General features: G+C 45.2%; 1 protein-coding gene across 1 annotated transcript; it reads right to left on the bottom strand.

Annotated features, from left to right (window-relative positions):
- Positions 1 to 1259: 1259 nt before the first annotated feature.
- On the bottom strand, positions 1260 to 9672 carry zbtb2b (zinc finger and BTB domain containing 2b). The gene is made up of 3 exons (XM_068729819.1): positions 9146 to 9672; positions 6172 to 6352; positions 1260 to 5634 (listed from the first exon to the last, which is right to left on the bottom strand). Exons 2-3 carry the CDS (start codon positions 6342 to 6344, stop codon positions 4233 to 4235), a joined length of 1575 nt encoding a protein of 524 aa, XP_068585920.1. The 5' UTR covers positions 6345 to 6352; positions 9146 to 9672; the 3' UTR covers positions 1260 to 4232.
- Between the last annotated feature and the right edge of the window lie 2564 nt (positions 9673 to 12236).

The raw sequence follows: 12236 nt of genomic DNA, 5'->3' as shown, positions 1-12236 counted from the left end.
TTATATTTCTTGATTTTAAAAAAGAGACAGTATGTCGACGCCCTCTGTAGGCGACAGAAAGTAGTGCACCCTTTAGTCTTCAGTCGTTTTTGGCGTCGACTGGGTGATCCAGTATGAGGATGTTCAGTCCGGTCTCATGGTACCGGTTGGGGGGGGGGGGGGGGGGGGGTTTAGAGAGGCACAGACGCCGACCGCATTGGTGCCGGTAGTAAAGATCAACTCTCGTTTTTTACCTTTTCATTTAAAAGCCAAATCGAGTTACGATCAGTCAGGGGGAGTCATGGTATTTCCATTGCTCACAGAACAAGGCATGGGTTGCATCCAATTTAAGTCCTAAGCATTTACTCAAGCTGCTTTGAGTCACGCGTCAAACCCAAGTCACAAGGTCAGAGCTCATTCTGTGACGGATGTTTTCATGTGGAGGAATATCTGAAGCCTTCCCTGGGGGTCCGGTTTTGTTTTGTTTTTTACCACCAAAGCAAACGTGCCCATTGATACACTGGTGTGTGTTCATGTTCTACCAAATTTTGGGGGAAAGTCGCACCGCGTCAATCATTTCAGATGTGTTGAGAGTGAACTGAGAGAGATGGAGCCGCTCTAGAGGCCCACGCTCCACTAAGCTTCATGACCAAACGAGAGACGGACCAGGAAGTACGGACCCCCCCCCCCCCGTTAGGTCACCACTTCCCTTTACGCTGAACTCTAGAGAACGTGTCACATCGATTCATGCTTTATGTAAAATATAAATGATTTAAAAAAAAAAAAAAAAAGACAGCGCGCTAAAGACTCGCTGTTGTTGGTGTGAAGCATTTAGTCGGGGCAGCCGCCCACGTCAGCCTGCTCCTTGTAACACTCCTAACTGTGAACCTGTTAACATTTGTACAGATTGTATACCTACTGTGTGTACCTAAAATCATATTGTTGTTATATTAACCAATAACCTGCAGCCGTTTAGCATAATACTCATGTAGCATGGTCTTAATGATCTTTTATATTTTGCAAGCTGTTAATAGTAAGGATAGAGAAACTCGTCTATATTTCATTCAATAAAGGTATAGAAAATGTGGTGTGTGCTTTGTGTTCATCCCTGAATAATACATAATCACTATGAAGACGTTAATAACCACCGGGGCTGAAGACAGAGCTTAACGCTGACCCACAGTGTTAACAAATGGTTTATAACATGGATGGACAACAACTGAAGACAAATCTCCTGAAGCCCTTCTGTTGAGTTAAAGACGAGACAAAAACACCCAAAATCATATATAAAAAAAACACGTCTTTATTGTTCATTCTCCATTGAAAAAAAAAAAAAAAAAAAAAACTAAATTGTTTATACAGAAAAATGACTCACATTCCTGAGAACACATGTTGAACACAGATGGGGGAGCATGATCATAGGTTTGACATGAAACCATTGCTTTTCTAAACAGTGGACAGAAAAGACGACGACTTAACTCCTCATCTTCCTGAGATACGGAGACGGGACTGCTGAGGCAGAAGAACGACCACAAACTTGAAATGAGGAAGGACTTTAAGACTTTTCATGAAGATGTGCGTATTGCTGTGCATCGATTAAGCTCTGAGAAATGAATGTCAGTAGTACGACATTTCAGTTGCCTCAACAACAAAAAATGATGGGAGACAAACACGAATCCTTCCACTAGTCAATACCTAACCGGCATTTGTGTTGTTTGTTTTGTTTTTTTTTAACCATAATGTGATTGCAAATCTGGTCGTATGATTGGAAACCACAGCACAAAAACACGAGTGAAGGTATTACTTCAGATGTGACCGCCGTCTCCCTAGACCTGAGTAGACAAAATAAGAGAAACAGCTCCATCTAGCCAATCACGGGGCTCGTTGCATCAAAGCAGGATTCAAAAGTACAAAACCAAACTAGAACCGGGCCTCATCCTCTCTGTCACACAGCTGCACTAGAGGCTGGGTGGAGGAGTCCAAAGAACAGCAGACGTACGTTAAACATACGAGGGACGGGCATTGTTTTTGTATATGTTCAGAAAAAAAAATACTAATCAATAAATCCAACAAAGACTACATTTAATAATACGTTCTACAATATCCATAGAATGAGCTTCTGTGTGGCGGAGTTCAAAACTCAAATGATATCATTAGTCCTCTGAATCGTTGAGTTGGTCTCTTAGAAATCAATTTGTTTTTCGGAGTCTGATGGGTCGGTTCGTATTTGCAGCAAAAAAGGCAAATGTTGTTGCGATAACATTAAGATGCAGAATTTATTTTCCACTATGAGGAACAATAACAATATTAAGACAGTTTTACAAGCCTCCCTAAAATATCATTCATCGTAATATTCAGGCTGTAAAGTAAAAAAAAAAAAAAAAAAACAATAAAAAAAAACAACAGAAACAAGTGAACTGAAGACAGCGATACTTTGAATAAACCTGACCATTCATTGAGAATTGTGTTCCTGCACAGCCTGCATCACGCTGAGAAATCAAACTGCTTCACATTAACTCCACATGTTTGTAAAGATGTGTTCACAAATTTCCAGTCATCAGTAGTTCTTAGAAAATGTCTGTAATCCCAAACGATGGACGTCCTTCTGAAGTTACAATTAACGGCATCTTTTCATATTCACACAGTGGAGGATATAGGGAGATCACCCCGTCACTTCATATTTCTTATTAAAGCCGACTGTCCCTGCCTGAGGTCACATGATCTCCACACCGACAGGTGGAGCGTTCTCACTCCGGCACATCTGCATCGTAGACGCTTCCACATGTTCGCCGGCATCGTTTCTCCCACAATAGTTTCTATGAATGAATACTGTTGCTTCCTTTTCCGATTTGTTAAAGAACAAAGATTAATGTGAGACGGTCTCAACAGTACAGAGAAGATGTTTCCCTTTACCCAAAATGAATAAGGAGGTTAGCAGTAAGCACACATTTGGCAAAATCAGAAATATTTGTTTTTGTTATTCTAACCTATTCCCATTCCTTATTCATACAAGGTTACTAAACCAAATGTAATCCTAGTTTGAAAGCTATTTGTCTACTAATATACATAAACCTTTGCGATATAAAGTAATCTTTGAAAATATATCATCGTATTTAAGACTAGGAAAAGCATGTCAGATAACACCGGTGGGCTTTCAGGAGTGGATTGAAGCAAATGATATAAAAGACAAAAATGTACAACGTTGTGTAGGACAGCCTCCGACCGAGGTTTGTGTGTCTGAAGAAACCGCAACAAACACAACACAAGTAAAAATGAACAAAATAAAACCTGTAAACACAATCAACACTCTTGCGTGTTGTGGCCCGACTCTATTGTGAAGAGCAATTGTGCTTTAATTAGGTGTAAGAACACAGGAACCATAAATCACACAGACAAGAAAACAACTAAACAACTAAACGGCTGCAAATGATGGTCACTACATAACAGCTCAAGTTATTCATTCTGCTGAGCACGAACAACCGAAACATGAATGGAAGACGTGTGTGCTTTCCTGCATATCGAGCATCTACTGATAAAAACAAAGGGTCACAGATTGTCTCAGGTCTGAATACGCTGTGTGCTTTTATCCGGAACCATAATCTACACCTGACCTGCAGAACAAGCCTCTCGCTTGTGACCGTGAAAAAGAACACAAGCCTCCTCCCGTGCAGCTCCTTCTCCTCCTCCTCTAACGCAGCAGCAGCAGCAGCCGCAGCAGCAGCCGCAGCAGCAGCCTGGCGGTGGTGCGGCCTCCGGAAGCGTCCTCCGCTTCCTCTTCCTCCGATACTCAAAAAAAAAGAAGGTCTGCCTGTGCAGCCTGACCACAACGCTCGCTGTTAGGTAAGAAAAAAAAGAGACAAGAAGGATTGTGGTGCGGCCTGATGTGTGAGAGCGTAACGCCGACGTACGCAATGATCGGAAGAAAACAAAGTCATAGTAACTTCATCTCCTTTACTGGTAACGCAGCCTCGAGTCAAACGTTAAAGTTATTTGCTTTTCTAGTGATGTTGGACTGAACTCCAGAGAGCTATAGGGCATTTACATCACCATTTAATTCACTTGGACCATAACAGTCCAAAATACTGTAACCCCTCCCCCCCCAATTAAACTAATAAAAAAAAAAAAAACCCACAAAACTGTTTTAGTAGATGGAGGAGCTCAGACATACATACCCTGACTAACTTCACCTTTAGCTTACCTATTAACCACAGTTTAGAGAGTAAACACACACGTCAAAGAGGACAGTTTTGGCACTACTCTACGAGGATTTCCTCAGTCTTTATCGGTTCCAGTGGCGTGCCGGAGTTGGACAAATCGGAGCCGTCGTCTTTGGAGAACTCGTCGCGCTGGAGCAGCATCCCCGCGCTCCCCTGCAGCCCCACCAGCCCCCCTTGAGTAAAGCACAGGTGTTTGATCACCTCGTTGGGACTGGAGAAGGTCGTCGCGCAAATGTTGCACTTGTAAGGCTTCGACGAGCCCAAGAACATCGCCTCCATCTGGCTGCTGTCGTCGCCCGCGGCGCACAGCTCCATGCTCTGCCGGTCCACCATGGTGTAGGTGTCGGCCCCCTGGTTCAGGCACACGTGGCGGGCCGCCTGGTTGGCCCGGCAGAAGCTCTTGCCGCACGCGCTGCATTTGAAGGGCTTGCCCGTGTGGATGTACATGTGCTCGCGCCAGTGGCTCTTTTGAATAAACTTGCGGCCGCAGGTGGAGCACTCGTACTTCCTCCGCTTCACCTCCCTGTCCAAGTCGGCGCTCTCTAGGTTGTCGATGTCCGCAATGTCTGACGGAGGCGGCGTGTCCGCCTGAGAATTCAACCCTCCCACCCCCCAGCTGGAAGTGGACACCTCCGCTCGCGGAGAGTCCGAGTTGGTTCCTGAAACGGGCGTTTGCTCGCTGTCGCTGATGATCTCTACTGCTGTGGCACCTGACCCGGCCTTAATTCCCTTTAGGACCCCCTCTAAATCTAGCATGCCGTGTTCTCCGGTCGTGACGGGCGACAGCTCACTGCCGGGCTCAGCTGGCGCCTGCTGCAGAGCGTGGGTGTGTTGGAGGAGATGCTCCCTCAGCAGGCTTCTCTGGGTGAATCGACTCCGGCACAGATGACAGGAGTAATGCTTCCTGAAGGAGGAGTTCCTCTTCATGATGCTGGGCTTTACATGGAGGATGGCACTGGCCGAGGAACCATCCGCGCTTAGCAATTCCATCGCCGCCTCCTCCACTGTAGGCTTGGCGCCGCTGGTCGAGGCCTCCGCGTCCGGGGGCGAGGAAGCTAGCTTGGACAGTAAGGAATTGGCGTACGACGCCGTGGCGGCCGACGCGGCCAGATACTTCCCCTCCGAGCTCAGCTGCTCCATGTCAAAGGGAGAAGAGAGCTGCCGTCGGGAGGGCAACCTGGCAGACAGCCCTACCTGCTGGTCAGAGATCTGGATGCCGTAGAGCGACGTGGAAAGGTTGATGCTGTGCTGCTCGGCGTGGGAATACACCGACTGGCTGGCCTCCTGCAGGAGCGGGTAGGCGTGCAGGAATCTGACCCCTTGCTCCAGCCGCGCGGGGTCTATCAGCTGGGGCGCCAGCTTGCCCGTGTACATCAGGTTGAGGAGGTAGCTGAAGATGTCCGGCTGTATGTCGGCGGCCTTCAGGCGCACGCAATCGCTGAAAACGCAACGACATGGCAGTTACTAATGATGCCTGAGGTCTTGATAATATTGGATAATGTTGCACATTATAAAACAGCAGTGACATGCTCCTCATTTCTCTACTGTAGGAGGAAAAATATGCGCAGAGCTATTATTTGTCTTCTTCAAAATATTCAAAATAATAAATCAAACGCTCTGACAAAAAGGGTCCGCGTGTCCTTCAGTGACGGAACGTCGCCATAACACATAATCAGGGCAGCAGAGATACCTTGTTTTCATCTTACAGACACTCCAATTTGTCACTTCAATTCGTCCCATTGATCAAACAACGGCTTTAGTTGTGGGTCATCACACTAAACGGATTCAGACACAGTCCAGTGCTTAACTACAGAGGAACCAAAACCCTTCAGTGTTTGACAACATGAGAAGTGAGCGCGTTATTTTGACGCGGCGTCTGCAAGCTCTGACGGCACAATCTGCTTCTCTGGTGCGACAAACAAAGAGGTATCTGAGCTTGTGTCCTGTTCACGCTATTCATGCATTCTTCCTTCACCTGTCCTGATGAATGAAGAGCATTCTGAAGTAGTTGGAGAAGGCAGCAAGGACGGCTTTGTGGGCTTTGAAGAAGACATCTCCGATAGCCACGGTGCAGTCGCACAGGAAGCCAAACTCCCTCTGAGCGTTAAGCTGCTGCAGCAGGATAAGACCATGGTTGGCCAACTCCATTCTTCAACCTGCACAAAAGACACGCACGCACGCACACACACACACACACACACACACACACACACACACACACACACACACACACACACACACACACACACACACACACACACACACACACACACACACACACACACACACACACACACAGGCAGCAATGAGTTTCCTGTCTGGAAGGAGACCAGAGTTTATTGTGACCACAAAGTGTCAGGCTGACGGGGGTGATCTAACGACCTTGTAAAGCCTGGCTTAACACAACGGCAAAGAGTCATTTTGGAGGCGATTTATCGAGCACTAGCGTCACACAACATTATGCCAATTAATGGCGCGACTCGGCAAAACATAAAAAAAACAAAAACACCCCCAGTCTAATTTGTTTCCTTGTATTGTACAAGTGGGAATCCGGGCATGTTTTGCAATGTTAATAATTAAGAGTGAAAATCAATGAGGACCAGAGTGGTCAGAGAGAGGGTTCTCTATCGATCTCTTGCTATGAGAAAACCCGTCTCATACTAAACCCTTTGATGGCGGTGCGGTCAGCACTAAACATGCTCGCTGATTACTGTGCAAAGCGGGTTCATCTGTAGATGAAACAGTTTGTTATCACTACAGCTCGAGTCTCTTTGAAGACTTGGAGGAAACGCCCTTTTGCAGGACGTGGCTCAGATGGAGCCGAAGCCGTCCGAACTCAACCTCAAAGGGGGACATTTCAGAGCTCTGTGCTGACCAATAAGATGGGTGCCGTTTGACCTTAAAGGTCACTGGAAGACTACAAGGGCTCCAGGCCATCACATGATCAGAGTTTTGGGTGTTGAAACACATTCCTAAAAGCAGAAGTGGTTCTAACCCCCCCCCTCCCAGTGGAGACTGAAAACGGCCCTGTGGGCAGGGCGGCTCTCCTTTCTCCAGACCTTCCTCCACACCACACAGCCTAAGGCACGAAGCTACCGACACAGAAGATGATGGATACCTCATCAGCCAGTCCACCTCCAACAATCAGAACGACTACCTCTGCATAGTCGCCGCTGTTGACCAAAGCGCCGATAAAGGCCCCCGCACATGTGTATTTCATCAGAGGGGTCAGAGTGCAAAGACATTGGCACTGCAGCGCTCCAGGAAAAGGCTAGGTTTCCGGATCTTGTGCGAGAGGGGGGGGGGGGTACAGCAACAGCACACATGCTCTTGTCACACTTAACTTCAATATACCTGCAGTTGCCAGGTTATTATTATTATTAGGTACGCCTAGCAAATACAACAGTCCTGCATTACATCCTGCCTTATACCGAGCCGAACACTCCCTGCTTCCAGCTTCTTCAATGGGAAATTTGCTGCTTTTCCGATACGTGACAGTGACACGATCATCTCTGGGTTGTGGACAGAAAACTATTTGCAAATTTGAATATATCATGAATACGTCCCCCTAGTTTCTTAGAAATCATAGTAGGAATTTTTTCACTATTTTCAGACATTTGATACATAATAATCCAGACGCATAACTGCCGCAGACTAAACATCTCTTGTTGTAATGCTATTTATGTCATTGAGAATGGACTAGATATTAGAAATAGAGCTCAATATAATGCAGACGCACCATGGCCTCTAAGAGTATCATGAAGTTGAACCAACACCCCTCGAAAACAGTTAAAAAAAATGTAAGATTATAACCTTCATAAAAATCTTGAAACTGAGTTTACTCATGGTGTCAGTGCAGCAGACTGAAGCTGCAGCATTCCCAATAAACAAAACATATTTGTATGAATGGTTGCCATGACCCTTTTGCCCTGCTTTTACTTCTTCATCACAACTCGTCAGCACAGCACTACAATAAATACACACATTTTTCACTGCCAGTTGATCCACATCTAAATAGCAACATTTCCTTTAACTTCAACAAAAATAACATCATTTATGCCACTGAATACATTTTCACCAACATCAGCGTCACACTGATTTCTTCTGAAAGCTGTTTACCGGTCTGTGTCACTTCCTGGTGTCGTTTGGATTGTTCCCAGTTGTTTGAATTTATATACTTTATAGTAGGATTTACAGTGACCCAGAAAGGCTTTAGTTTGCCTCCAGCTCAGCCTCCAACACTTGGGTCGGTCGGTGGCTCCACACATCTTTTAAGATGTCTTAAAAGTAGTTTTATGACTATGTGACTGATTGGCAGCACCGTTGATCAACTATTGATCCCCGTGAATTCAACTTGTATTCACACGATCCGGTCAGTTAGTCTCAGTAGCCCACCATGTGTTAATCGACACCGACTTGTTTGCAACAATAAAGCACCGCCCCTGATGCGATGTAGACACGTGGAATAGTTACTTCCGTAGAGAGATTTACTGTTATTCAGAACATACGCCGTTTAAAACGGCACGCGAGGACGGTAAAACACAGTACGGGAATAAAACAGAAGAATTATGCGACTAAAGCGATAACGTGTAAAGTACACGAAGCGCTGTAACAGGGGGGGGGGGGGGGTAACGTAGCGTCTAAAGCGAGCGCGCCTAGACTGTTCCTGCCTCGGGTCTCTCGCGGCTGCTATTGCTAGCGAGAGAAAACGGACATGCACGCACGCGAGCGAGCGAGCGCGCGCGCACGCACACAACACACACACACACACACACACACGCACGCGCGGGGAAAGAGAGCAAGGGGGATGGGGTTGGTCACGAACGCGTTTCTTTCAACTTCCCCGTGACAATTCCAGTTAAGTCGAAGCGCACACAAGTAACCAAATAACGTATCGCTACCAGCACACGAATGAGAGAGAGAGAGAGTGTAGATGCGAACAGCCGTACCTGCGACTCCGGTGTAAATCCGTGGAGTTTGCCGTGTCGCCGTTGTTTGTTTGTTACCGGGGACTCGTCCGTCCTCTCTCTGGGCTCGCAGCGGCTTGTACTGTTGCTAGCAGACGCAGCATTCGTCGGCGGCGGAGAGGGTCGTCCGTCGTTGTTTTCCGGTTAGGGGTTTTACGTTACAATCACATGACTGTGGGTAAAAAAAAAACAGCCGTTGTAAAAAATCCGTTGAGCGAGGGGGCGGTTGACTTAACGTTAATTTTCCGCACTGTGTAACCCGCCGTGAGATCAACCACCGCTAGCCTGTTTTTTTTTTTTTTTTTTGACAGCCGGTGAGTTTGAACATTAACAGCTAACGGCTACGCTGACTCACCGTGTGGTTGTTAAGCGGCCCGTCTCTGCCGTTAACGACACGTTAAAAACACAACACCGAAGCGTGGCATACGTACGCGAGTTGTTGACCTCTCACCGAAATAACCAAATAATTACAGTCTTTGCACACAGTCGTATCACACGTTAGCATGGTCGGTGGAAGCTAAGCCCAACACCAGATAATTTAATAAGTTATGAAAACAAGTAATGTGAGCATATACATGTTTAATATATTCAGTGGAGATTATGGCAATATCAATAAATTAATAAGACGAATATTAACATATTCTCAACATCTCTCTATATATGGCCATTATTAAAGCACGTTTCCCCTTTTAATGACTGAGTAATAAACAGTTATGATTCTGAATGACATTAGGAGATAAAAACAAAAATGCTACCAAGGATGAGGTCTCGGACAGAATAATAACTGAAATACTACATGTAAACAGTATATGAAACAAACGTTGCTATTAAAGTACATTTGGCTGAGAATTCATTTATTTTATTCTGATAAGTATGTTTAATTTATTTATTTTAAAGTTTCTCAAAGACAGACAATAAAAAATTGATTTTAAATAGTCAGTTTTGAGTGTAGAGTGTAATAGAGTACAGTAATTTACCTTTAATCATTTAATCATATAATATAATTGTTTTTTTATTTGTTTAGTTGAAAACCTTGAATTATAATATTTTCTACTATAGCCTCATTTGTTCTATACTTGGAGGCATGTTTACATATATTACATATATAATTCATACTCTGAGGCAGTTGTAAAGTGTTTTATATAAACTTATGATTTATAAGGATAGCTGATTAAGCTCAGTTGTTTTTTGTTTTTGTTTTTAGGGGGACAGAATTCACCCGTGACGTGGGCGATTATAGGCCTATCTATGGACGCAGGATGTGATTCCCACAAACGTATTAACTGTATGACACGAGATTATTGAATACGGGTTCAACGAATGTTCATCCTAGACAACGTTGGTCGCTGGTAAACACTGGTTCGTAGTTTGTATGTGTCACTATTAGATTGATTATGTTTTGATGTCAGACTATTCTCATTTCCAAGCACCACATGTGTAAAAGAAATCTATAAACTTATGCCAATATCAACAAAAAATACTTTTTATTCAACAGCATTTACCAAACCTGCACATATTAACCTGGGTTCCCCCTCTTGCATACGTAACCAAACGGTTGTCACAACTGCGTACGTTTTAAACGCTTGTCATTGAGCTGAATTACCTTAAAATCACACTAACAGCAAACAGAGTTGTTCTTTTGTGTGAAGACAGTAATGATAGCCGCCTCCTGCAGCCTACACTCCCAATGGGGTCTTAAGTTACAGGCTGTTATTTTGTGATTCCCAACAAAGGGTTTGCCTGCTTGTGAATCGGTCAACTCAAATGTCGATGGAAAACCTTTTTCTTTTCTTCTTTTTTTTTTTAAATAGAAAGAAGTTACCAGAAGGAGGGAAGTAGTGGAGGTCTTGGAAATAGATTTCAGCCACAGCACACATTTGCCTGCACTGTAAGAGTAGGAAAGACCTTCCGCACAAACGCACTCTGGATCAATATTTTGTCATCAGATGTTTGACCCATAGTGTAAAGGCCAATTTCTTTTTTTTTACCAGACGTGTCATTACAGAGTTAGGACAGGGAGTCCACAGGAGGACCAGGACTCGGCCCGTCAAGAGTATAGGTAGAGGGTTTATTTTTTACAGGGGACGGGATACACGGAAGGGGGGGGGGGGGGGGGGGGGGGGGGCAGAAAAGTCTCCGAGGACCTTAAAGTCTCCGTCCTGTCAACAAACAATAGACCTAGATCTGATCCTAATTGGCTTATAAAAATGTAGGCCTGTGGGGGTATGAAATGTCTCACAAGAATCACAAGCAAAAGATTGATTGAGGCCACTGGTGGAGTAATAGTCGATGGTAATGACCACAGAACACACGCATGTTTACTTTACTGAAAGGCCCACAGCTGGGCTTCACTGAAAGAAGCAGATCAACTGTTACAACATGGCTCATTGTTTTTCTTAATCATTCAAATCTACATATTATTATCAATAGTTTATTTTTTATTTTTGATATAATGCTCCACCATTAGGGGAAGTCCTGTCTGTCCTGTACATATGGCTTCCTTATGCCCTACTCAATCGCCTGCTTCTTTTTTCTCAGAGCAGCTCGTTCTAAAGAGACGCAGGCTGGACTTTCACATGACTGCTGATACTGATTAAACTAAATTGATTTTTCCTGCATATTGCTCTTTTACAAGTACAGCAAAGACTGCATGAAATCGCTTAAAAACGTTAAAGTATGGCGAGATTTACGTCAGGACACAACTCACACACGACATGTCGTTGCTCAATCCTCGTGTTGCATTAGAGGCCTGTGGTGAGCTGAAAACACCTGTTTAAACAGCGCCTTTAACGTTAGCGCCACCCCACCCCCCCACCCCCCCACCCCCCCTCATGGCCTGTTTTGAAACCGGAGTGGTGAGTCACTCCCTTTCTCGGTTTAGAAAAACAGATCCGGCCAGGCTGGGGCCCCGGTGGGGGGATGGGAGGCCGGCGGGTGGATGAACACCGGAGGTGGACGCAGCTGGACTCCCACTTCCAAGGACCCCACCATCCTGACAACGGCCCGCCGTGTTCCCAAGTGACCGGGGCTTGATCTGAAAGTGGAAACACCGCCAGAATGAATTGATGTGCGT

This window comes from Cebidichthys violaceus, unplaced genomic scaffold (assembly GCF_023349555.1).
Source record: "Cebidichthys violaceus isolate CVI_PGR_0920_01 unplaced genomic scaffold, fCebVio1.0.p SCAF_478, whole genome shotgun sequence".
NCBI classification, from domain to species: domain Eukaryota; kingdom Metazoa; phylum Chordata; class Actinopteri; order Perciformes; family Stichaeidae; genus Cebidichthys; species Cebidichthys violaceus.
Note: the sequence above shows the minus strand (reverse complement) of the source record. Positions and strands in the feature narration are given on the sequence as shown.